At 49.2% G+C, this 27,453-nt stretch overlaps 1 protein-coding gene across 3 annotated transcripts in view; it reads left to right on the top strand.

The window, feature by feature from the left end:
- LOC146839375 (uncharacterized protein C14orf119 homolog) overlaps positions 1-27,075 on the top strand; it is a 63,478-nt gene extending 36,403 nt beyond the window's left edge. For all 3 annotated transcript variants that reach the window (XM_085651393.1, XM_085651394.1, XM_085651395.1), the window contains exon 2: positions 26,375-27,075. In XM_085651393.1, the coding sequence (XP_085507519.1) occupies positions 26,378-26,740 (363 nt within the window). In that variant the 5' untranslated portion in view covers positions 26,375-26,377 and the 3' untranslated portion in view covers positions 26,741-27,075. The remainder of the gene's footprint in view (positions 1-26,374) is intronic.
- The last annotated feature ends 378 nt before the right edge of the window (positions 27,076-27,453 follow it).

Below are 27,453 nucleotides of genomic sequence, written 5' to 3'. Positions count from 1 at the left end.
GGTGCTGCAGTGTCTCCATTCAGGAGTCAGTCCTGTTCCGCTGATAATTTATGCACCCTACGTTTGAAGTGTCAGTAGTCTTGGGTTTGCAACCTTTCAAAGCGTGGGGGACACCCTACTCTATGTCTAGAAGTCTCTCTCACATTCTCTACAAGCCGCTTATTGCCATTTCATATTTCTTTGATTCTGCAGTTTATAGCCCTCACGCGGACTCCTTTTGTTTTAACTCGCGAGCCTTCTTTGCATCTCAAGACTGCTCTGAATGCAGTGATAAGCTTAAATGGGACAGCAGTCATTGGATTCTCACTCTGTGCCCTCCCAAACATGGGCTCCAGCCTAAAAAGAAAAGGTTGGGGATACTAGCAGGCCACGACATCAAAGGAGGTCATCCTTCATTATTAGACAGAGCCACAGAAATATTAAAAATAATACACCAATGTAAGAAGACTGCGCAAGTGCTTTTAGCCATACCTTTTAAACTTGTGAATTTGTTTTTCAAAACTCACTCACCTTTCCTCCTGACACACGATCACGGTGTGCAGGCATCCCCTACTCAGCGGAACGAGCGCTGGTAAGGGAGAAAATCGCTGACCTACTCCACCCGCCATCACCCACGCCCAGACAGGGACACGCCCACTCTGAGGCCACGCCCCCTGTACTTTCCCCTACACTATATACATGTGTATCTACCAAAAGCGCAGCGGACGAGCGCAGCGGGCGCGACGATTGCGCGACAATTGCGTGCCGAAGGCGCGCTTAAGGCAAGCTCGTCTGCGCTCGTCCGCGCCGAGTCCGGGCACAGGGCCGTACCCCCTATTCCTCAGACACCAGAGCCCAGGTACTACAATGCTGAAACCCTTCACAGCCTAAGGCCCCCTGCTACGAACTGTTCACGGCACCTCTACTCAGCTGAAAACATTCCACAAACATGCCCTAAATGCAAATCACTTCTTAAACCCAAGCCTACAGCTGCTCTAACCCACGATTATCATTTGCTCTTGTTAAACTGCAGATCTCTGCCGAAACATAGGACAGAAATTGCCCTGTTATTAGATGAACTCACTCCGGACATAGTATTCCTGACGGAAACATGGCTCACCACAGATTCCGATCCTGCCCTAGTTAGCGCTCTCCCTCCTGGCTTCCAAATTACTCGGCAGGACCGTTCTGATGGGAGAGGTGGAGGCCTAGCAATTATCCTTAAAGAACAGTTTCAATGCCAAGTTATTCCTGAAACCATTCCCGACTGTGAGAGCCTTGCTTTCAACATTGACCTCTCTCCGAATACCTGTTTCTCCGGTACACTTATCTACCGTCCCCCAGGTCCCCCTAAGCAATTCCACCTCCTCCTTCCTCAGATTGTTGCGGAACGCGTTAGCACCACGTCCAACTTCACTTTGCTAGGTGATCTTAACCTTCACTTTGATTCTGTATTGGATCAGGGAGTCACCACACTGGTAGATGACCTAGCCGCGCTGCAACTCACCCAATACGTCAAAACCCCAACTCATGTCAAGGGTCACTTATTGGACCCGGTATTTAGCAACTGTGCATTCTTTACAGTCGACCCGCTATTCCCGCTCCCATGGTGAGATCACTTTCTTGTGCCCTTCACATGGACCACATTTAAGCCTCTGCTGACTAGACCGACCGAAAAATTCACCCGAGCTTGGTCCCGCCTCTCAGTCGACGACTGGTCTTCCAAGCTCGCTACCAACCAACCTCTTTATAATGATGACCCAGGCCTAGCCAACCAGGCCTACGCTGACTGGATCACGCAAACTCTCAAACACCCTCCCTAAAAATAAAATCACGCTAAAACGATCCCACAAAACGGCTCCCTGGTATACGGAGGCTCTCAGGGACAAGAAACGCCAGTGTAGAAAAAACGAAAGACGTTGGCGTTTAGACTACTCACCAGGAAGCAAAATCTGTTATCGAGAGTCAATCAGCGAATACAAAGCTGAAGTCAAAATCGCCCAGACCACTTATTTCTCTAACAAAATTCTCGTAGCCAAATCAAAACCCAAAGAAATTTTCCAGATTGTAAAAAAATTAACCAAACCCCCTCCTAGTTTGCACGATACAAAATCCACAACTCACTGCAACGATGTAGCTGAGTTTTTCCATCAAAAAGTTAATAACATCTACTCCACTTTTCCCCCCAGCAAGATCACCTCCCCAGCCCAGTCCAACGCAGTCCTAACTACCCCCTCCCCCCAGCCTCTTCCTACCCTGGATCACTTCCCTCTCCTGGATCCTGTCACTCTGGAAACCATAGCCCGGAAAGTAAAAACCGGTTCACCTGATGATCCAGCCCCTCCAGACATCTTAATGTCAGCATCCCTAATTACACTGCCAATCATCAGGGATGTACTGAACGCTTCGATCACTTCCGGCTCAGTTCCTTCAGCCTGGAAACGAGCCATGGTCCGCTCACTATTAAAAAAAGCCTAATCTAGACCCGTCAGACTTCAGCAACTACCGGCCCATCTCCCTGCTCCCGTGGGTGAGCAAAATTGTAGAAAAATACATTAATTGCCATCTGGTAAATTTCTTAGAAAACTCCCAATTGTTAGACGCCACCCAGACGGGCTTCAGACCCAAACACGGGACTGAGACCGCCCTCCTCATGGTCAGGGAGGAATCCAGAAAAATCCTGGACCAGGGAGGATCAGTGGCAGTGATCCTCCTTGACCTCAGCGCAGCCTTCGACACGGTCAGCCATGACACCTTGCTGCACCGTATGTCCAGCGTCAGAATTAAGAAAAAAGCTTGGCTCTGGTTTAAATCCTTCCTGGAGGACAGACCCTTCCGAGTCTTTGACGGTGAGGCCGTGTCCACCAGTAGACCATTGAGGTGCGGAGTCCCTCAGGGCTCCTCTTTAAGTCCCGCTCTTTTCAACATCTATATGAGGCCACTGGCCGATGTCGTTTGCCCTTTTGGGATTAAGATCATTTCTTACGCGGACGACACGCAACTGGTGGTCTCACTGGCGCAGGTAGCCAATCCACCTACGTCAGGCGGACTTAGAGACTGCCTAAAAGAAGTAAAAAGCTGGATGTCCTCCTCATCCCTTAAACTGAAAACGGAGCTGATGCTCTTGGGTCCATCCGACCCCCTTTTTTTCAACTCCCTGTGGCCCTCTGATCTAGGCCCCCCTCCAGCACCTAAGGACAACATCAAGAGCCTTGGGGTATGGCTGGACAGTTCCCTCTCATTTAAGACTCAAGCCACAAAACTTTCTGCAACCTGTTTTGGCCTCCTTAAAATGCTTAAGAAAATCCTGCCTCTTCTCCCAATGGAAGCCAAGCAGGTAGCTATACAGGGTCTGATACAGTCCCGCCTGGATTTTAACAATGTGTTATACCTTGGCGCCCCAGACTACACCCTACGCAGACTTCAGACAGTGCAGAACTGCGCGGCCCGTCTACTGCTCGAACTTCCTCGCAGACAATCTGTGAGGGCCGGTCTGGTCAACCTTCCCTGGCTGCCAGTTCGTCAAAGAATCCGATTCAAAGCCATGTGCATTGCTCATCAGGCCTTTTGGGATACGGGTCCTATGATCACCCGGGATCTAGTCACCCATTACATACCCACCAGAAACCTCCGCTGTAGCCAGACTTTCTTAGCTACACCCCTCAGAATAAAAAAAGACCAGCTCGGGCGGCAGGACTTTCGCCTATAATGCAGCCAAGACCTGGAATGCTCTCCCTCTGCATCTCAGAGCCAACTCCAACCTTTCCTCATTCCGAAAGCAGTTAAAAACATTCCTTTTCAATATCCCCTATTAATCCCCACTCAGCCACTCTATGAGGTCTCCTCTATTATCTTCAAGCGCTTGGACGCCTCCGGGCAGCAATTCGCGCTTTACAAATGTACATCCATTTCCATTTCCATCCATTTCCATTTCCATACCTAAAGCAGCATTGGTTATTTGTTCAACAAACACCTTTTACAAATACGGATTACAATGAATTCTTTTAATCAACAAGCATTAAAAGTGCAATAGGTCTCGCCTTTTATTAAGTTAAAGACATTTGCTTTGCTATACAATACCATTAGCAAAGCAAATGGCTTTAACTTAACCAAAGGCGAGACCTGTTGCATTTTCAATGCTTGTTTAAGGTGTTGCCTATCTGGTGGCGAAAAGACTTCCTGGGCACATTACGAAAGTTTTTCTGGGAATGCATTCTGCCCATTGCAACTCATATTTGCTTGCTTTCTCTTTGCTGGCTTCCTTTGTTTTAGGCTGTCCAGCAGTCTTTGCCCCTCCCGTAAAACACAGCCTATTTACCATCGGTGCTTGTATTCTTCAGTGAGTGCTCACTTCCTGTAAACAGGTCTTCACATTTGGTACTTATCTTGTCACATTAACTATGCATTCAAAACCGAGGTCAAATGTCAGGCTTTGTCTTCTGAGGTAGCTTGGTGTTTACTTTTCTTTCCCAGACTGCAAATTGAGAGGATTCATGTGATTATCTTGCTGGATAATGGGGTTTAGAAAATTACGGGTTTTTTCTAGCACACAACAAACGTTAAATGTTTGTAAATGAACTGTACAAATCTTTCAGAATATGTCAGAATTAAGAAAGTACAAATGAAGCACAATTTTTTTGTATTCCTGAAGTGTGGTGGAAATATTTTAATACGATAAAACAAAATTAATATACTAGGTAATACCATTTGTACGATGTATAGGTTTATCATGACACTCAACTCTATGTCGATACTCTACACCATTTTACTGTATGCCACTTCTAGAAGAGCTACTCTACGCCACTGTACTCCATTATGTGACACTCTACTTTGACATTTTACCTCACTCTACTCCACTGCACTCTACGCTATGCCACTCTACAACGCTCTTCTCTACGCCTCTACACTCCATGCCACGACTACTCTACGGCACTTTACTCTATGCCCCTCTACTCTAACTCCATGACCCTCCACACCACTCTGACACTCTACAACTCTATAATCCATTCTATGCCACTCTACAAAACGTCCACTACGCCATTTTACTTCACTGTGTGCCACTCCACTGTACTTCCCTCCACTCTACGTCACTAACTTTTAGCCATGCTGAACAGCAGCCACACCGGTGTACAACATGGTTAAAACCATATTAGCAAAGCAAAAATGCTGTTGCATAGATGAGAATTGTTGGCTCTGCCAATGCTTGTTTGTTATTATCACTGATATGTTTGATGAGGTATTTTAATGTGTTTAACCCCTTCGCCACGGCAGGAATTCCGCCGCGGCGCTGGGGGGGGGGCGGGGGGGGGGTTGGGGGCAGCGCGGTGCTCGTGACGGAACCGCTCCGTCACAAGCCACGGTTGAGCTGTGCTAATCGCCCGCACAGGCGGGGAATTAGCGCCGCGTGGGCGGAGCGGCCGCCAACGGCCGTAGCATGACGGAACCACTCCGTCATGAGCACAGCGCAACCGTGGCTCATGACGGAGTGGTTCCGTCATGAGCGGGGAAGGGGTTAAGGCAACCCAAAATGCTCAATGTTACCTAATGTGTGTCATTTTGAGGTCTAGCATAATAGGCAGCTCATGTGCTGTTTGTTGCGAGTCTTATTGTTAGCTTATATTGGGCTTAGAGCCCACCCATTGCTTACCACTGGTTGGCTTTCTCATTTGCTTGCTCTTTATTCGTTAGTGTGTGAGCTTTCCTTCCTCTTGTTTGTCTCTCCTCTGGAGCATTGACATATTACACTGCTCACTTATTCGGGCACTACTTTTTTCTTTTTTTAAGCACTCTAGGAGAGTGCATGTGTTTTCAAGCTGTCTCTCGATTGTATACTAGGTGTGCAGATTTAGAACTCACATGGCACTGTACAAGAAACAATTGGCACAGGTTTGCTCCCACAATCTCCTGATTCATATGTGTGTATGATAAGGGAGGCAGGTGGAATCGCTGCTATTGGATTAAATCTGGATGTGTAATCCAAAGTGCAGCATGGATAGCAGACCGGGTGCTCTGAGATATACGCTCCCCTGTGCAGCGACGAGTATACGGGTACACTCAGACATGTCACTGGTAATTGTCCTGACTCTGCTTTGCTCTAGTAGTTCTAACTGAACTGATGTGTTGTACATCGCAGTGCTTTCATTAAGAATACTGGTGTGCAGAGCGTTTTCGATAGTTATCAACTGTATGTCTCTGGTGCACCTGGCACTGAGGGCCCGGTCTGCTATTGGCACTGCACAGCTCTCTTAAGTAACCATAAAATGTCTCGCTGAGGGTCTTCAGTACCAGCTCCAGTTCCCGGCCCGCCTTCGTGTTGTCTTTCAGGACAAGACTCTGTTCTTTGATACCCCCCGGGCAGCCTGGACCTGGCTCACGGCGGAAAAGCCTCTGCGCCAAACCGCGGCGGTGTCGTCCACTGCGGGGGCCCGGGGCGGGGAGGTACTTGGCGCCCGACGGCCACGGCGCAGGAAACGCACGCAATCCCGGCTGCGCCGCGGAGGGGCGACGACCCGGACCCGGTCTGCCAATGCTCCTGAGAGACGTGTGAGAGACTCCTCGGCCTCCTCTGGGGCATCGTCTCATGTGGCTGGGGGACCCCGGCGCTGCCTGTCACCCAGGCCGGGGGGATCTCCCGCCCCCCTCACTATACAGTCTGACTTGTCTGACCTCTCTCGTAGTCCCGCCATGTAACTTGTTGTCGGATCCAAGTTTCCACAGGGAGAGGTGACAACCTTCTTCAAGGGAAGGGAGGAGGGGGCTCTACACGCCTACGCTTTCCCGCAAACACCTAGGACGCATCACTGAAATCCGTACTTCTGGAGGGGTCCACTACGCTCCTTACACCTGAGCATCTAGGCTTGGGGTCTTGTGACTGTTGGGTTGTTCGGGCGACAGATGCTTCCGTTCTGAAGTGTAGGGTGGTGGGTGGGGGTCTGGGGTTGGGGGCCTGTTGGCCGTTTTCTCTTGGGGAATTGTTTTGTTTGGGTTGGATTTGGTTTTATTTGGGCGTCTGTTACTGCACCACACTCTATACACTGCTGTGACCCTCCCTGCGCTCACCCGTGCTGGCCCCACCGCCGCTTGCCCTCATGCGCGCTCCACTGGCCCTCCCTGGTGCAGGACCCGTGGCCCTGGCTTCTTCTGGCCGCTTCCTCTCTGGCGTGCTCTGCTCCCATGGCTGATCTCCCCCCAAGGCCCATATGCGCATTTTGTCATGGAATGTGAATGGTCTGCTGGATAGACTCAAGCGCACTGCAGTCCTTAAGCATGCTCAACGCAACGAGATCGACGTACTTCTTCTTCAGGAGACCCACCTGCTGGGCGAGAGGTGTCCCTTCATGGCCAGATACGGGTACGACCGGGTGTGGCACTCGGGATTCTCTCGCGGATCTCGGGGGGTCGCCGTCCTGCTGCGCCGTTCTGTTCCCTTTGTCTTTACCCGGGTGGCCCGTGACCCCCAGGGGATGGGGATCGCTGTCAGTGGCACGCTGGAAGGTCGGCCGCTTACTTTTCTGTCGCTATACGCGCCGCCCACAGGGCTGGCCCAAGCATTGTCTCATGCTGCGTCCCTGCTGGCCGCTCTCCCGCCGGGTGCTGTTGTTCTGGGTGGGGACTTCAACGCTGTCTCTGCCCCGCTGCTCGACTCTTCGGGCCCGGTCTCGACGCCCCGCGCCGCACGGGCTAAACAGCTGGTGGGGTGGGCGGAGGCCCAGGGCTTGTGCGATGCCTGGCGTGTCTGGCATCCGCGTGTGCGGCAATACACCCACACTTCGGCCGCCCACCATACTCACGCGCGGATTGATGCAATCTTTGTCCCATCCACCGAATGTGCGGGCATCCAGGACGTTCGCATTCTCCCCAGAGGGATCTCCGATCACTCCCCTGTCCTCTTGGGTCTGGGGCCCCCGCCCCACAGGGCCCGTCAGATGTGGCGCTTCAACGCCTGGTTTCTCCGGGATAAAAGACTCTGCAAGGAAGTAGGGTCCGCGCTGGCGCAGTACTTTGGTGATAACGATGGGTCAGTCTCCTCGGCGGGCACCCTCTGGGAGGCGGGTAAGGCCACCATCAGGGGGGCCGCCAAGGCGTTGGTGGTGCGGCACCACCAGGCGCAGCTTCAGCACCTCACTGCCTGCGAGGCCCGGGCGTTACGTCTGGAACAATCTCTATCCGCGGATGGGGGTCCGGCCGAGGATCGTCAGCTGCGGCTTCTGCGGGAAGAGATTCGCCAGCGGTCACTGGATGCGGCGAAACTTCTTTGGCAGTCCTCGGTGGCGAGGGTCTACGGGTGGGGTGACAAGAATGGGGCTCTGCTGCACCGGTTGGTCTCCTACCCCAGGGCATCGCGCATTATCCCGGCGATCACCGACTCGAACAGCCAGCTTCAGTCCACCTCCGTGGCCATGGCCAATGCCTTCGCTCAATACTATGCTCGGCTGTACCGGGCCCGGGCGTCTGACTTATCCCTAGCTTCGCTGCTTGCAGCTCACAGTTTAAAACTTCCTTGTCTTTGGTCCAGTGACTGGGAGAGTCTGGAGGCGCCCATCTCTCTGGAGGAGATCGGGGAGGCGATCGGGCGCACGTCGGCGGGGAAAACCCCGGGGCCGGACGGATTTCCGCAAGAATTTTACGCCGCCTATAAGGATCTTTTGACCCCTCGGCTGAGCGCCCTTTATGCTGAGGCGGTTGAACGCGGCTCCTTCCGCCCTGAGGCCGATGTGGCCACGATCGTGGTTCTGCCCAAGTCCGCGCCGCCCTCCTGTGACAGATCAGCTTACCGGCCGATCTCCCTCATTAATACAGATATCAAACTCTACGCGGCGGTCCTGGCGCAGAGGCTTCAGCCCTTTCTGTCCACCCTGGTCCATCCGGACCAATGTGGCTTCATGCCGGATCGTGGTACCCGCCACTGCCTCCGTCGACTTCACGTGGCCCTGGCCCATCGTCACCGCATATCCCCGTATCTCACGCTCCTACTCGCCGACTTCGAGAAGGCGTTTGATTCGGTTGGGTGGCCCTATCTCTTTGAGGTCCTGGCTCATATGGGTTTCGGCCCCAAATTTGTCGGAATGGTGCGGGTCCTCTACGCGCGTCCTCGTGCCCGAGTGCTAGTTAACGGGGCGTTGTCGAAGCCGTTTCGGATCGGCCGGGGGACGCGGCAGGGGTGCCCACTGTCGCCTCTCCTCTTTGCCCTTGCCATGGAACCCCTCGCTGCCCTCGTCCGCGCGGACCCTCTTCTTCGGGGCTGGGAGTGGCCGGGCCTTGCGCCCGACAAGATAGCCCTTTATGCAGACGACGTGTTGTTGTACCTTAGCGACCCGGCGCGATCTGGTCCCCGTGCCCTCCATCTTTTGGGCCTTTTTGGCCGTGCGTCGGGCCTCTATGTCAACCCGCATAAATCGGTCCTTGTGCCTCTGCACCCCTCTCGGGAATGCTTTGACTGGCAGGATAGGATTCCCCTCCGCCGGCTGTCGTTTAAATACTTGGGTATCTGGGTCTCCCTGCTCCCGGAATTGAGCTGGGCCCTTAATGTGGCTCACCTGGTCAAGAAGGCCAAGGCTGACCTGGTGCGCTGGCAACCGCTCCCACTCAACCCGTTGGGGAGGGTGGCACTCTACAAAATGATGATCCTCCCCCGGTTCCTCTACGTATTACAAAATACCCCCGTGTCCTTTCCGAGGCCTTGGTTCCGCGAGATGGACGGGTTGGCGACTCGATTCCTCTGGGGCGGTGGGAGGCCGCGGCTGGCCTTGTCGACGTGTCGTCTACCCACCTTTGACGGAGGGTTCGGTATGACCAACCTCTACCTCTACTATTTGGCCACTCGCCTTCTCGTCATTCACGATTGGTTCGGCGGGGGATGGTCCGACCCGGCCTACAGGGTGGAACTAACAGATTTGGGTTTCCCCTGCATTTTGGATCGCCTATACGGTGCTCCCATCCCCGCTTCTTGCCCCGGAATCACCAGGGCGGTCTTTTTGGCCTGGCGAGCGGCGCTTCGCCATACCCGGTGGACAGGACGGCTGACTCGCGCCACTCCCCTGTGGCACGGGGCGCTGTTGCGGGATGTTACTGCCTTGGAGGGCTTTTGGTCATGGGACCTGCTCGGCATCTCCCAGCTGGGAGATGTCTGGCGAGGGGGGCGCATGTGCTCATACGCAGAGCTGCAGGACCGCTTCTCCCTTCACTCGTCACAATTTTATAAGTATCTCCAGCTGCGCCATGCCATACGCACCTATACTCCTTTAGACGTTCGATTGCCAGACCACAGTCCCCCGGAAGCGCAGGTCTTGCTGGGTAACCTGGGGAGGGGGGGTATTTCCCGTATACACCGCTCTCTTATTAACAATACCCCCGCGGTTCGGGACGGCCTGAGGGAGAGATGGGAGGGTTGGGTGGGACCCTTGGATGAGGTGGATTGGAGGGACGCCCTTATGGCCCCCCGGCTGGTGACGGCCTCCGCCAAGTTGCGGCTGATTCAAATATACTATCTCCACACTGCATACCTCACACCGGAGCGTCTACACCGTGCGGGTCTCTCTGCTGACGCATCTTGCCCCCGCTGTGGCTTTGACCCGGCCGACTTTATCCATATGGTGTGGTCCTGCCCGGACCTAGGAGATTACTGGAGGGGCATAGAGGCTGACCTCACGGAGGTGTTGGGCTGGGAGGTACCACACAACCCTAGACACGCCCTGCTGGGCATCACAGATGGTCTACATGGCATCCGCGCAGAGAAGCTGTTTCTCATGACAGCGTTTATGGTGGCAAAAAGAGACATTGCAGCGGCATGGAAACACCCGCGGCCGCCTACTTTGGCTAAATGGAGTGCTGGCGTGGACTGGTGCGCGGCCCAGGAACGAACTCTCTATCAGGCGAGGGGCTGCCCCAAGAAATATCGTAGGGTATGGGGGAAATGGTTGGGCAATATACTTTGATCGGGCGCTTTGGGGGGGGCGGGGGTGGGGGACGGGGCTTCGGGGGGGGAGGAGAGGGGGGGGATCTCACTCTGTGTGATTGTACAGTGGTGGTTTGTCAGGTGCAATGTTTTCTCCTGTTGTGTTTTCAAAATCTCCAATAAAAATTGTTTATCAAAAAAATGTCTCGCTGAGAGCATAAAGCATCTATGTGTTTTAGGAACCCCAGAGGATTCATCTAGTGCTTTGTGTTAGGTGGTATGGTCGTTTATTTTTTTTTTTAAGTTATTTTTTTTTTTAGTTTTATGTATCCGAACTAGACCAGAGACATCGGCTATCAGAGCGCTTTACATGAGCACCAGTTTTGTTAGGTACGGGGAGATTAAGTGATTTGTCCAGAATCACAGGATGTTGAGCGTTGTTGCCGGTACTTGAACCCGGCTTCGAGATCGACCACTTTAGCGGTAAGGCTACATCCTCTCCCCTATGTTTCAAGTACATAGTGTGTGTAACACAGACTGTTAAGTGTTTTGTGAAAAATACGATGTGTTACACATCCTGAAGTTGTCCGTGGCCTGTGCGCTACAAAGAACTGTGCATACTGAGGGCAGCTGCTGCAGTGAGTTGATTATAGACAGTCCGGTAAGCTGTGTGTTTGGTAAATCACGAACAAGTGGATTAGATCCAGGTCTTGGCAAGGGGTAGCGAAAGCAACCAAACTTTAATTCTGAGAGAGCCTGGGACCGAAACTCACAATAAACAAGCAACTAACATGTTTAGTGAGACAGCGCGCAGAGACAGCCGTGTTTTGAAGTGCTGAGAATTAAAACCGGTTGCAAAACCTAACCCCATGAGTGCTATTACTTTTTCCGGATGAGAGAGAGTTTTGGAGTATATATGTGTGTGTGTGTGTGTGTGTGTGTATATATGTATGTATATATATATGTATGTATATATATATATGAACACACACAAGGAAGGACAATGGGCGGTTTACAAAACCGCTGGTATGCCGATCCACGGCGAGATTTGCATTAATCATGGTCAGGACAATAATATTAAGGATGTGTATTGATGACAAAATAATATTTGTTAAACAACACGAATTATATCGATGAATTGACTGTAATAACGTATGTTTAACGTGGTGTCCTGCACATTGAAAGATGGCGCCCAAGAAATACGTAGGGGCGTGTCAGTCCTTCCTTGCTTGTAACCTTTTTGAAACATGTAAATTTGTATATAAAAATGGCGCCGCGCTTCTTAGATCGTTAACACACTGACGAAGGGAAACCCCGAAACGCGTCTGTGAAGCGCTAAGGAATAAAACTGGCCCTGAAAAACTGAAACCGTGAGTGCTGTTGCCTTTTTCTCCGGACGGAGTAAGGGATTTTGCGAGCTGTGTGTATATATATATATATATATATATATATATATATATATATATATATATATATATTCACTGAAAAAACCATAGGTTTCACACATGTTATAGTTAGCGGAAATTTTACTGATAAAAAACCAATGAAATTCCCCCGTTATAGTTACTGCAGGCAACTATAACTCACGCGACCGCAATCCTCTGCTGATGCTAATACTGTATTTAGACACTTATTTGCCCATGTCTTCTTCCATACATTTTTAGCTATACATATATTACAAATATTTTTTTTTCATAAAGACACATATGTCATCAGCAGAAGATTGCGGTCGCGTGAGTTATAGTTGCCTGCAGTAACTATAACGGGGGAATTTCATTGGTTTTTTATCAGTAAAATTTCCGCTAACTATAACATGTGTGAAACCTATGTTTTTTTCAGTGAATTTGCAAGGTTTTTTAAATGCTAATTCCTAACTATAACGTGTGTGAAACCTATGGTTTTTTCAGTGAATTTGTACGGTTTTTTAAATGCTAAGTTACTTTACGCCATTTGTGGCGTGCGCGCCCACTTAACGCAGTTCGTTCTGTGCGCTTCGCGCACCGCGCGCCCACTTTACGCAGTTAGTGCCATGCACGCACGGTGGGCACGCGGTGCGCTACGCGCACCGCGTGCCCACGTTACGCTAGATGGGCCATGTACGCACGATGCGCTTCGCGCACCGTGCGCACATGGAGGACATATGATGCACTTCGTTTTGAAAGGTAATATTTTAATTTTTCGTATATTTTATAAGCCATGCACAAATGGTGCCCTTCGGGCACCATTTGCACACGGGGTGGAGAGAGTGTGGATAATTTTTTTTTTTTTTTTTTTTTTAAATTTTAGTTTTTTTCAGCGTACCGTAAGCGCACCGTAAGCTGGCTCAGATATATATATTGATTTAAAGGCTATTTTCTCAGAATCTACTGAACAGATTTACACCAAACCTACAAAAGGCACTTCCTTGACCTGAGGACTACCTCTCTGCCAAATTTCTAGTAATTCTGTTCAGCCGTTCGGGCTGTAGCCCTGTCTAAAGGTCCTATGGAAAAATGCATGGGAAAAACGCGTTTTGGGACCCCCCTTTTATCTCAGCCCCTGCTTGACGAATCCCCCCGAGACTTTCAGGGTAGGAGCGGAGCGTAGCGCCCCACCTATTTTGAAAAATTCGCGAGGATTCGTCGACCGGCGCAAAAGTTATTCAAAATAGAATGTTGCGGATTTCCTATGGAAACGTGGTCCTAACTATAACTACCTACTGGCGACCGCCAGTAGGTAATATATATATATATATATATATATATATATATATATATATATATATTCACTGAAAAAAACATAGGTTTCACACAAGTTATAGTTAGCTGTACATTTCACTCGTAAAAAACCAATGAAATTCCACGTTATAGTTAGTGCAGGCAACTATAACTCACGCGACCGCAATCCTCTGCTAATGACATATGTGTCTTTATGAGAAAAAAAATATTTGTAATATATGTATAGCTAAAATTTAATGGAAGAAGACATGGGCAATTAAGTGTCTAAATACAGTATTAGCATCAGCAGAGGATTGCGGTCGCGTGAGTTATAGTTGCCTGCACTAACTATAACGTGGAATTTCATTGGTTTTTTACGAGTGAAATGTACAGCTAACTATAACTTGTGTGAAACCTATGGTTTTTTTCAGTGAATTTGCAAGGTTTTTTAAATGCTAATTCCTAACTATAACGTGTGTGAAACCTATGGTTTTTTCAGTGAATTTGTACGGTTTTTTAAATGCTAAGTTACTTTACGCCGTTCGTGCCGTGCGCGCCCACTTCACGCAGTTCGTTCCGTGCGCGCACGGTGCGCTTCGCGCACCGCGCGCCCACTTAACGCAGTTAGTACCGTGCACGCACGGTGGGCACGCGGTGCGCTACGCGCACCGCGTGCCCACGTTACGCTGGATGGGCCATGTACGCGCGATGCCCTTCGCGCACCGTCCGCACACAGAGGACATATTATGCGCTTCGTTGTGAAAGGTTTTCTATTAAATGTTCAATGTCTCATATGCCATGCACAAAAGGTGCACTGCGGGCACCTTTTGCACACGGGGGGGGGGATAATATGGATTTTTTTTTTTTATTATTATTTTTTACCGTACGCGTACGGTAATCGTATTCGGCGTTTTTTCCCAAATTTTATTTTTTATTTTTTGGCCTTGGATGGCCTTCTGGCACACGATAACCAAGGCTAGGTGGTTAGGAGCTGTCTAGCCTGCCCCCTTTTAATGATATCCAACTTTGTTTGTCATCCCCCCCTCAGAGTGCGAGAGAGAAAATGGCGGCCGACACTTCCTGGTTTCGACCGATTCGAATGTTTACTAAGATCTAACAGCCAATCAGAATCGCGCTCGCGCACGGCACCGTACGCGTACGGTAAGCTTACGGTGCGCGCTCGGAGCGTGCTTACAGATATATATATTGATTTAAATGCTATTTCCTCAGGAACTACTGAACAGATTTACACCAGACCTACAAAAGGCACTTCCTTGACCTGAGGACTACCTCTCTGCCAAATTACAAGTAATTCTGTTCAGCCGTTCGGGCTGTAGCTGTGTCTAAAGGTCCTATGGAAAAATGCATGGGGAAAACGCGTTTTGGGACCCCCCTTTTTTCTCAGCCCCCGCTTGACGAATCCCCCCGAGACTTTCAGGGTAGGAGCGGAGCGTAGCGCCCCATTGGTTTTGAAAATTTCGCGAGGATTCGTCGACCGGCGCCAAAGTTATTCCAAATAGAAAGTTGCGGATTTCCTATGGAAACAGGGTCCTAACTATAACTACCTACTGGCGACCGCCAGTAGGTAATATATATATATATATATATATATATATATATATATATATATATATATATATATATATATATATATATATATATATATATATATACCATAGGTTTTAGGGACGTTATAGTTAGCTGGACATTTCACTCGTACAAAACCAGAGAAATTCGGCCGTTATAGTTGGTTGAGCTAACTATAACTTGCGCCCCCGCAATGCACTGCTGATGACGTTACATATTACATCATTCATGACATGGTCAGTGACATCACTGATGACATCGTCCAGTGATTGTGTGTTTCTGTAAAGTTTAAATATGTTTTATATATGTATATATGCCAAAGTGTATTGAAGAATGAGTGGGTGTATAAGTGTCTGAATGGATGATTTAGTATGTGCGTGACTGACTGTATAATTGAATGATTAAATGTCTTACTGAATGCATGGGTTAGTGACTAAACTGTGTGAATGTCTGTATCAGTCTGTCAGTTGGTGTGTAAGCGGCTGCATTGATTGGTGAATGTTAGACCTGGCATTTCTTGGCCTGGTTACCCCTGACTTTTTTGCCTCTACCTCCTCTATTTTTGATGCTGTGATGGATTTCGTTTTAATGGCTTAGATGCTTTGCGCACTTTGCCACTGCTGATCAGTGTCAAACTGCAAATGCTTCCTGTATAAAGTATTGTGGTAATTGGTTGTCCATAATTGGTATGTTTGTCTTACTAGCAAAGTCCCGAGTAAAGTGCACTATGTGTGCCAGAGCTGGTAATGCAAATGCTACTGTTGGGCCTGCAGCACTAATTGTGCCACTCACACAAGTAGCCCTAAAGAGAGAACTCAGGCCTGCCACAGCAGTGCCTGTGCGCAGTTTGCTAACTGCCACGTTGTCCTGACAAGTGCACCCACTTGCCAGGCCTTACCCTTCCCATGCACCTCAGACACCCCTATGGTAGGTCCAAGGTACCCCCCTGGGCGGGCAGGGTGCAGTGTCTGTGAAAGTTAGGACATGTACTGAGGTGTGTACCATGTCCTAAAATTGAAATACTCTCCATTTTGTTTTTCACTGTTGCAAGGCCATCTTGCCCATAGTACAGAATGGGGAAGGCTGTATAATATGTTTCCAGCTTCTCTTCCCCATAGGCTTAAGATGGAGAGGTGAAGTTTAGTGTGCCTGAACTTACAATTTAATAACACATCTTTTTGTGAAGGTGGTTTTTGACTATTGTGTGTTGAAACCACGCTTTTAGAAGTGACTGGTGTCTTTGTTCTAACAATTCTGTGTGTCACTGTCTGGATTTGAATGTGATAAGATCTGGGAAATGTCTTGACCCAGGGCAGAAGTTGGAGACAGCAACAGGCTGACCTGCATCTGGAGTGTAGGGGGGAGGAGTAGCCACTGGAGGTGAAGATGCCTGGGCTGCTGCCATAAAAGAATGGCTCCACCTGCTGCTGAGTAGGTGAGGAACCAGACCCCCACTAATCAAAGGAAGAATGTGTCACTGGCAGGGAGACACCCAGAACTGGTTTGGATAGGGGTCAGTGCACCCCCTGAACACAAAGACTTCAAAGACATTTAGGGGTACAACTATGAGAGCTGAAACCCCTGAACGTTTGACTGATCAAGGCTGAAAAGGATTGAAACTACTTTGTGGTCAAGAGGAACCTCTGCCAAGGAAGAACAGCTGAAGAGATTGAAGAGAAGGACTGACCCTTGCTGGGTGTTCTGGGGCTGGCCTGCAGTTTCCTGACTTAACTAAGGAGAGGATAAGGGACGTTGCTGAGTGCTGTGTCCCCCTGCTTGAAAGGACTTTTCTGTGTCCCGAAGTAACTTGTCCCAAGGGCCCGAGGAGAGCTGGTACCCTGCTGTGGAAACTCAGGAACATCAAAGTTTCCAAGTGTGTCTCAGCGGCACTGTGTGCATGTGCTTTTTGCAACCTGAGACCTTCGTAAGCATTGCCCTGGGACTGTGTGCCCGAAACCCAACCGAGTCTCAGCGACGCTTTGTGCGTGTGCAGCCTGAGACGTTTGGGTCCGTGGTGCTGGTTGGAAAGTGCCCCGTGACTGTAGTGCCCCCGCAGCGTGAATCATCGTCCACGCTGCTGTGACGTTGTTTGTGGCCCGAGCCGTCATCGTAACGGAGGCTGCGGATCAAGATCGCCGCCGCTGGCCCGAGCCACAACATGCTGAAGGATTTCGTAAAACTAAGGAAGTCGTGAGGTAATTGTGATGGTTGTTCGCAAGAGGAATCTGCCCAACATTGTCAGCAACGGAGAAGGCAATGTCGTAACCCGTCCGGCTACAGCGTTGCCTTGCATCGGAGCTGTGTCGTCATCGGTAGCACCCAGCAGGACGTCCGACGAGCGGGGGGAGAGAGAGCGAGAGAGAGGCAGCGCATCCCTCAGGTAAGGCTTGGACTCCGGTCAGGAGCCGCAAACATGTGTGGCCTGGGGAGGCGTGCAGGAGGAGTACAGGAGTGCTCCCGACTCTCTCCCGCTGCATCGCGTTAGATGCGCTGAGTCCTCGAGCGGGGCCGCCCTCGGAAGTTCAGGACTGTTGTCTGTGGTTGGGGCCTAGTGGTCCCGTGCTAATCGCGTCTTACCACCCCCAGAGTAACGGTCTGGTTGAGAGATTTAACCGGACCCTGAAGGGCATGATTATGGGTCTTGAGGAACCCATGAGGCGTAAGTGGGATGTCCTCTTACCATGCCTGCTGTTTGCTTACAGAGAGGTGCCACAGAAGTCCCTAGGGTTCAGCCCCTTTGAGCTCCTGTATGGGCACCCTGTGAGAGGACCCTTGAGTTTCGTGAAGGAGGGCTGGGAGAAGGCTCCTAGTAACCCACCCCCACCCCACCCCACACCCGGATGTACATAGCTACATGCTGGCTTTCAGGAACCAAACTAGTTGTTTCAGGCAACTCGCTCAGGCGAATCTGGAAGCCAGCCAGGAATAAATGAAATGGTGGTACGACCAGAATGCCACTCTGCTCGAGTTTCAATCTGGACAAAAAGTGTGGGTGATGGCGCCAGTGGAGCCTTGCGCGCTCCAAGACAAGTGGACTGGGCCTTATGAGGTGGTGGAGCGCAAGAGCGGAGTGACCTACCTGGTTGACTTATGGTCTCCTAGGAACCCTTTGAGGATCCTCCATGTGAACCGCCTCAAACCAGACTTTGAGAGGTCTGATATAACCATGCTCTTGGCTACAGATGACGGGGCGGAAGAGGGGAATGAACCTCTTCCTGACCTCCTGTCAGCCATGGAGAAGGATGGGTCAGTGGATGGGGTGAACCTCTCGCCTACACTGACCCCGGACCAGCAGAGGGACTGTCGCCAGGTATTGGGTCACTACGCCTCCCTGTTCTCCCTGACCCCAGGAGTCACCTATTGGTGCGTCCATGATGTGGACACTGGAGATAGCCTGCCTGTAAACATTTTTTTACAGAGTAGCTGATAAGGTCAGGGCCAGCATCAAGGAAGAGGTTTCTAAGATGCTGGCGTTAAGGGTGATTGAGCCATCCAGCAGCCCCTGGGCTAGCCCAGTGGTTCTGGTGCCAAAAGCTGCTGCGACTGGTGCCACCCCAGAACTCCAATCCTGTGTGGATTACCGTGGGCTCAATGCGGTCACCTAGACTGACGCTCACCCCATCCCCAGAGCTGATGAACTCGTGGATCGGCTGGGAGCTGCCCGGTACCGCAGTACATTTGACTTGATGTCTGGGTACTGTCAGATTGCCTTGACTGAGGGGGCCAAAGAGGGGTCAGCATTCTCAACACCCGAGGGGCACTACCAATTCAGGGTTATGCCCTTTGGATTGAAGAACGCCTCTGCCACCTTCCAGAGATTGGTTAACCAGGTGCTATGTGGGCTGGAGGAATTCAGCGCCGCCTACCTGGATGACATTGATGTGTTCAGCTCCAGTTAGGAGGAACATTAGCAACATCTCTGTGAAGTGTTGAAGGCCCTGCAGAGGGCAGGCCTCACTATCAAGGCCAGTAAGTGCCAGATAGGGCAGGGTTCTGTGGTGTACTTAGGACACCAGGTATGGAGTGGCCAGGTGCCGCCCTTACAGGCAAAAATTAATACCATTCTGGCTTGGGAACCCCCACCCCCAAGACCCAGACAGGAGTGAGGGCCTTTTTAGGACTCTTTGGGTATTACAGGCGGTTTGTGAAGGGGTATGGCACCATTGTTGCCCCCTTGACAGAACTGACTTCAAAGAAACAGCCCAAGAAGGTGATCTGGACTGATGCCTGCCAGACCGCTTTTGATGCCCTGAAAACTGCCATGTGCATGGCACCCGTTTTCTCCAAAGAATTTGTGGTGCAGACAGATGCTTCAGAGCATGGTGTGGGAGCAGTACTCTTACAATTGAGCGACGAGGGCTTGGACCAACCCGTAGCTTTCATTAGCAGGAGGCTACTTCCCAGGGAACAGAGGTGGAGTGCAATTGAAAGGGAAGCTTTTGCTGTGGTCTGGGCTTTGAAGAAGCTGAGGCCCTGCTTGTTTGGGACTCACTCCCTGGTTCAGACTGACCACAAGCCCCTCAGATGGTTGATGCAGATGAGGGGTGAGAACCCAAAACTGTTGAGGGGGTCCATCTCCCTACAGGGAATGGACTTCACGGTGGAGCACTGACCTGGAACAGAACACGCCAATCACGATGGTCTGTCCAGATTTTTCCGCCTCAGTGATGAGAACTCCCATGAAGGTGGGTAGTTCTCCCCACTTTTCAGCTGGAGGTGACACGTTTTAGACCTGGCATTTCTTGGCGTGGTTACCCCTGACGTTTTTGCCGCTACCCCTCTATTTTTGATGCTGTGATGGATTTCGTTTTACTGGCTTAGATTCTTTGGGCACTTTGCCACTGCTGATCAGTGTCAAAGTGCAAGTGTTCCCCTTATAAAGTGTTATGGTAATTGGTTGTCCATTATTGGTTTGTTTGCCTTACTATTAAAGTCCATAGTAAAGTGCACTATGTGCGCCAGGGCTGGCAATGCAAATGCTACTAGTGGGCCTGCAGCACTAATTGTGCCACCCACACAAGTAGCCCTAAATAGAGAACTCAGACCTGCCACTGCAGTGCCTGCATGCAGTTTGCTAACTGCCATGTTTTCCTGAAAAGTGCACCCACTTGCCAGGCCTTACTCTTCCCTTTCCATGGACATCCGACACCCCTATCGTAGGCCCAAGGTACCCCCCTGGGCAGAGTGCAGTGTCTGTGAAAGGTAGGACATGTACTGAGGTGTTTACCATGTCCTAACAGTGAAATACTCTCCATTTTGTTTTTCACTGTTGCAAGGCCATCTTGCCCATAGGACAGACTGGGGAAGACTGTGTAATATGTTTCCAGCCTATCTTCCCATAGGCTTAAGATGGAGAGGTGAAGTTTAGTGTGCATGAACTCACATTTTAAGAATACATCTTTTTGTGAAGGTGGTTTTTGAATTGTGTGTGTAGAAACCACGCTTTTCGAAGTGGCTGGTTTCTTTGTTCTAACAATTCCGTCTCTCTCTACCTGGTTGTGGATTGACTGTCTAGATTTGAATGTGATCGGATCTGGGAAATGTCTTGACCCAGGGGAGCAGTAGGAGATAGCAACAGGCTGACCTGCATCTGGAGTGTAGGGGGGAGGAGTAGCCCCTGGAGGTGAAGATGCCTGGGCTCCTGCCATAAAAGAATGGCTCTACCGCCTGCTGAGTGATTGAGGAACCACACCCCTACTAATCAAAGGAAGAATGTGTCACTGGCAGGGAAACACACAGAACTGGTTTGGACAGGGGTCAATGCCCCCCAAACACATAGAATTCAAAGACATTTAGGGGTATAACTATGAGAGCTGAAACCCCTGATCGTTGGACTGATCAAGACTGAAAAGGATTGAAACTACTTTGTGGTTAAGAGGAACCTCTGACAAGGAAGAACAGCTGAAGAGAAGGACTGTCTCTTGCTGTGTGCTCTGGGGCGGTCCTGCAGTTTGCTGATTTAACTAAGGAGAGGCTAAGGGACGTTGCTGAGTGCTGTGTCCCCCTGCTTGAAAGGACTTTGCTGTGTCCTGAAGTAACTTGTCCCCAAGGGCCCGAGGAGAGCTGGCACCCTGTTATAGAAACTCAGGAACATCAAAGTTTCCAAGTGTGTCTCTGCGGCGCTGTGTGCGTGTGCTTTTTGCAGCCTGAGACCTTCGTAAGCATTGCCCCGGGACTGGGTGGCCCGAAACCCAACCGAGTCTCAGCGATGCTTTGTGCGTGTGCAGCCTGAGACTGCCATTGGGGTCCGTGGTGCTGCTTGGAAAGTGCCCCGTGACTGCAGTGCCCCCGCAGCGTGAATCATCGTCCACGCTGCTGTGAAGTTGTTTGTGGCCCGAGCCGTCATCGTTACGGAGGCTGCAGATCAAGATCGCTGGCCCAAGCCGCGACGTGCTGCTGAAGGATTTCTTAAAGCTAAGGAAGTCGTGAGGTAATCGTTGTTCACTAGAGGAATCTGCCCAAGATCGTTAGCAACGGAGAAGGCAGCACCATAACATGTCCGGCTACAGGGTCGCCTTGCATCGGAGCTGCGTTGTCATTGGGAGCGCCCAGCAGGGCGTCCGACGAGTGGGGGCGGGGGAGGGAGTGAGATCAAGGCAACGCATCCCCCAGGTAAGGCTTGGACTCCGGTCGGGAGCCGCAAGCGTGTGTGGCCTGGGGAGGCGTGCAGGAGGAGTACAGGAGTACTCCCATCTCTCTTCCGCTGCATCGCGTTTGATGCGCTGAGGCCTCGAGCGGCCCGGACCTGCCCGGCAGAACCGGAGCCGCCCTCGGAAGTTCAGGACTTTTGTCTGTGGTTGGGGCCTGGTGGTGCCCGTGCTAATTGCGTCGATTGTCCTGGGATTATTCCTGCATTACGAACTGCCTTATTACTTGCATTAGGGATTGTATACCTACATTACGAACTGCCTGATTACTTGCATTAGGGATTGTATTCCTACATTACGAACTGCCTGATTACTTGCATTAAGGATTGAAGTATTCTCGCATTACGAACTGCCTGATTACTTGCATTAAGGAGTGCGTTATACTTGCATTACGAACTGCTTGATTACATGCATTGAGGATTGCATTATTCTTGCATTATGAACTGCCGGATTACGTGCATTGAGGATTGAATTATTCTCGCATTACGAACTGCCTTATTACTTGCATTAAGGAGTGTGTTATACTTGCATTACGAGCTGCCTGATTACGTGTATTGAGGATTGCATTACTCTTGCATTACGAACTGCCTGATTACGTGCATTGAGGATTTCATTATTCTTGCATTACAAACTGCCTGATTACGTGCATTGAGGATTGCATTATTCTTGCATTACAAACTGCCTGATTACCTACATTGAGGATTCCATTATTCTTGCATTACGAACTACATTAGTCTGACAATACGAACTGCATAGCATTGGATTAGAACTGCTTTTGAACATCGTGAAATGCTCTAAATACCGCAAGAACCTACAAGTGTTTGTTGACCTAATAACCGGCAAGGTGAAATATTACGAATACGCATATGTTGGATTTTTATCGTGTGGTCTTGCCGTATTTTTCTTCTTGATAAAAATACCGCTATTTTCATACATCAGTGTGGTGTCCATTTGTGGTGTTATCACTGTGTCACTGGGAGTGTGGTTGCAAATAATTTACACATTGCCTTGAAGATAAGCCTGGCTGCTTGTGCCAAGCTACCAGGGGGTGAGCAGGGGTTATCAAAGAGGGTGTCCCTCCTTTCCCTGACTAAAAGCAAGGGTCCCTATTAGGACTAAGGTAACTGCCTCCGCCAACTACAGACCCCCAGTTCTAACAGTGAGTAGCTACATTCGTGTCTATATGGGTTATTGCTTGGTTGCTTGGCGCACTGCTGCTTGGGGGATGAAGTCCACTTGTGTTTTGAGGTCCTCAGGACCCCTTGTGCAAAAGCAATCTGCTTTGGTTTTTTGAAGCAAAAGCAGGTTTCCTGCTCGCGCGTCCAAAAACCAAAGCAGAGTTTGCTATCACAAAAACCAAAGCAGAGCTTGCTATGACAGGGCGGGAGCCATGCTCCTGCCCTGTCATAGCAAACAGCAATGTCCCGGGGTGGGCATTTTGAATAGAAAACGAGGTCCTAACTATAAACTACCTACTGGCGACTGGCAGTAGGTAATATATATATTCTCCCAGCACCCATTATTTTCCCTCAACAGAAAGCGCTAAACTCGCAATATAGATTTTAATGGGTTAAAAAGGGTCCCTGAAATATAAAATATGGAAGGGGTTTGCATATGTTCTGAAAGCATTTATTTGAGGATCTGAAACAAAATGCACGTTTTATTCAGTGCAGTTGAGGTGTTAAGCTCCCGTGCCAAGCAGCGAGCAAATTGATCTCAAACCGCTATCGCTAATGGTTTTCCTGACATGTTCGCATCCCACCATTGTGTGGCAGAAGCATTTCGGTTATACGGTGGCGTTGTATTCCCTAATCAAAGGAAGTGCCTGGTACATTAATTTTATCTCCAGCCCCCCTTCCCAACCCCAGTACTAACTCTCTTTCCAAAGAACTGAGCTCAGTACATAACTGGTGGGCAAAAGCTGCCTCTGTTGACCACCCTGTGATGCAGGGCTGGGTTCACAAACCCTGAATGCATTCCACCACTTCCCAGTGGCTTTGTGATTTGTAACTCACATTTGCTTGCTTTATTGGATTTAGGCTGTCCAGCTTGAGTTAATCCCTCTCGTGGAGAATAGCCTGTTCATTACAGCTCCTTGTATTATTCTAGGAGTGCTTGCTTTCTGTTAACAGGCCTTCTAATTTTGTTCTGATCTTGTCACATTTGCTGGACATTCAAAGACCGAGGTCAAATGTCAGGCTCTGTTTTACAGGGAGCTTGGTGTTTTCTTTTCTTTCTTTGAAATCAAAGTGAAAGGAGTTATGTTACAATCCTGCTGGCTACCCATGTGAGGGGAAAGGCTGTAGAATGTTATTTTTTCTAGCACACAACGAAATTGAAATGTCTGTAAATGAACTGTGCGCATATTTCAGAATATGTCAGAATTATGAAAGCACAAATAAAGCACCTTTTTGTAATTCTGACGTGTGGAGGAAACAATTTAATATGATCAATACAATTAGTGATGCCATTCCTACACAACATCGTTTATGAATGTATAGTTTATCAATAAAACTGTTCACATATGTTATGTTGATTTCAATCGAAAACGTGTTGTCTGTAATGGCAGTATGCTACTACACCATGCATACCCCACTCTACACCAGTCCATTCTACAACACTATTCGACGACACACTACTCACCTCTATGCTATGCCACACCACTCTACGACACTGTATTCCACTCTACGATACTTTACTCCAAGCCTTGATACTCCACTCTAAGACCCGCTACTCCAGTTCACTTTACTCAACTACAAATCCATTCTTCGCCACTGTACTCTATGGCACTTTAATCCATTCTAACCTACGCCACTCCACTCTACAGCTCTCCTTTCAACAACACCTTATTCCATTCTGTGCTATGCCACTCCTCGTCACTCCATTTGATGACAATTTACACCACTCTACGCTACTCTGTGTCACTCCAAAACCCTCTGCTCCACTCTAGGCTACCCTACTCTACGACACTCCATACCACTCTATGCCACTCTACTCAATTCTATTCCACTATGCACTATGCCACTCCACTACACCATCAGCTCCAATCCTTCCTACTTAACAATACGCCCCTCCACTGTATGACACTTTACTCTACACCACTCCTGTATGTCACTCTCCTCCCTGTAATGCCACTCTCCTGTATGCCACAAACGATTAGCCATACTGAACTGCAGCAATGCTGGTGTACAGCATGGCTAAAACACATTTGCAAAGCCAGTAGGACTTGCACAGGTGACCTCTTTGCTTTGCCAATGCTTGTGTGTCCTTTCTATGAAGCATAACATTATGTGTGTTCTTCCAATGCTTACTTTTTAGGTACTATTGCTTTTCTTTTCTTTTTGGTTATTCTCTCCATTAGTGCTTGCGTTTTTCAGCTGTCTGCCTTGTGTACTTCTCTTCCTTGCTCTACCTTACTCTGTTTCTCTTTCGCCAGTGTTTGTGCCCCCACATCGCTTTCTCACTTGTGTTTTTTCCGTCGATTGCTGCTCCCTCTTCCAACCCTCCTCCTCCCGTTGCTGAAGTTCCCACCCTCACAACCCCTTGCTGCACCCTCGCGCCCCCCCTTCTTTTTTTATTTTATCTTTAAAATATTTATTTTTTTGCAGAGGACCAGGCTGCAAATTGTCTTCCGGTCCACATTTTTTAAAAACAATTTCTGTTCAATCTAAAAACGTTAAATTAAAAAAAAAATGGCACCCACATCATTTGGTAAAAACATATGCTTAATAGAGCCGGCACGCCTACAAAATGACATGGTGTAGCTTTTTGCCATGCTCCACAGTATCTTGCGAATGCTGTACAGCACAACTTAAAGGCATTGGGAAAGCCAATAGGAATAAAGGCAAGACTTGTTGGCATTGCCAATGTTTGTTCGGTCTCACGTTGGCCAAGGCCTTCTGTTTCTCCTCAAAATCCTTCGAAGTACATATATCTACATACATACCTGGACTTTCAAGCAGTCCTCTTTATCTGTTAGTCTGTTGCAGTGTCCTTCACGTTTTATTTCCGACCCACAACATTTTACAGTATGGGGTATTTGGCCGTGCCTCTTCAGCCATTGGTTCTGGTCTCTGTGAGTGACAACGTTTTTCCCAAGCACCATGTCGTCATCCACACAGATAATAGTCTTCCTCCATTCTAGGGATGATAATAGTGAATTAATTTCTCTTTCAAGTTTCTTTTTTATTTTGCGAGGGCCCGGCAGCTCCCCAGATACTCCTATGGACCCTCATCCACGCCGTCATGCACGTGGTGCCTATCTTTGAACAGGCTTTAAAACTATTCAGATATGGATGACTTCTTTGAGTATTTTTCATTGTTAGGTCACTTCCTGCCTCCACTCTTAACTTGCTGCAATAAACCTATTTGTATATATTCAGCCCTGGTTCTTTTTCTGCATGGCTTTTAGGTAATATCAAGAGCGGGACAACATTCTTATCATTCACGACCATTGTTCGTGCAACCCACTCTTTCATACTTTATTGGGAGACTGTCTCCAGCCCCCATGTCAGTTCTGTGCAGTTCTTGAACCTAGTAACCCCTAAAGCTGTTGTCTTTCTCTACCGCAGGCCATGGCGCTGGCTCCAGAGGACACCGAACCCTATCATATGTCCTACATCACCTCCAATGAGATGAAGAGTGCCCTACACTGGTTCAGCTGTTGGTCCCACTCTCAGAGGGAACGCTTTTTGCAAGACCTGGTGGCTAAGGCGGTACCAGGAAAGATCTGCCTGCTTTTGGAGGGTCTTGGTCGTCTGGGCATGGATGACCAAGCGCCCAACATTTTCCAGTGCCAGCTACGGCTCTGGGACCAGTGGTTTGCCAACTGGACAGAAGAGGAGCGTAACGAATTCCTGCGGAGGCTGGAGGAATGCGATCCTAGCTTTGTTGCACGCTTCTATAAGGGGGTGGCAGGTACAGCTGGTAAGGACTGAACGGTTAAACTGCTATCTCCGTCAACCGAAGGGACAATTTACCAATCTCTGTGCGAGAACACTTGACTGTACAAACCATGTGTGAAAATATTTGTGGAGTGTTCAGCAGCATGGAACCTCACTGTTTGAAGAGGCTACTCATGTAAAGATAGGCAAGGAACTCTTCAGTGATCGATGACCAAGACCAGCGATTGCAATCTGTGGCCCTTTGGCCGGAAGGAGCAGAGCACTGGCCATACGGTCTGTTCCATTCGCAGTTTTCCCCTCAGCATTTTTCAGGATGTCGTTTCTTTTTTTTTTACGGCAATTTAATAAATATTCTCTGTTGTTTGAAATGACTGTTTCATTGAGCGTTTTACTTCATACATACGTACATTAATAAATAAGAGCCTTGGCCAGAGAGAGGCTGCAGAATAAAAGCCTATGGAATAAGTTCATGTGTGTCCAGTATTTAGCATACAGTAGATTAGATAATGAGACTTTTAGAAAGCCCACCACTTACACTTTAAAAACATGAAAATCAAAACATTTTTTGTGGTCGCCGGCCTTATAAAAAAAATACATTTCCTCACCACTCAGACACACACATATTCTGGAAACCGCAAATGAAAATTTCCATTTTTATTTTTGCCATCTTCTGTATCACGGACAAAGTCTTTGTTGAGGTCACGGTACTTTACAAACTGGTGCAATCAAAAGAAAGCAGCAGCTTG

The sequence above is a fragment of the Triturus cristatus genome, chromosome 4_1 (genome assembly GCF_964204655.1).
Source record: "Triturus cristatus chromosome 4_1, aTriCri1.1, whole genome shotgun sequence".
Taxonomy (NCBI): Eukaryota; Metazoa; Chordata; class Amphibia; order Caudata; family Salamandridae; genus Triturus; species Triturus cristatus.
The sequence above is the reverse complement of the archived record's forward strand: the minus strand, read 5'-3'. Positions and strand labels throughout refer to the sequence as shown.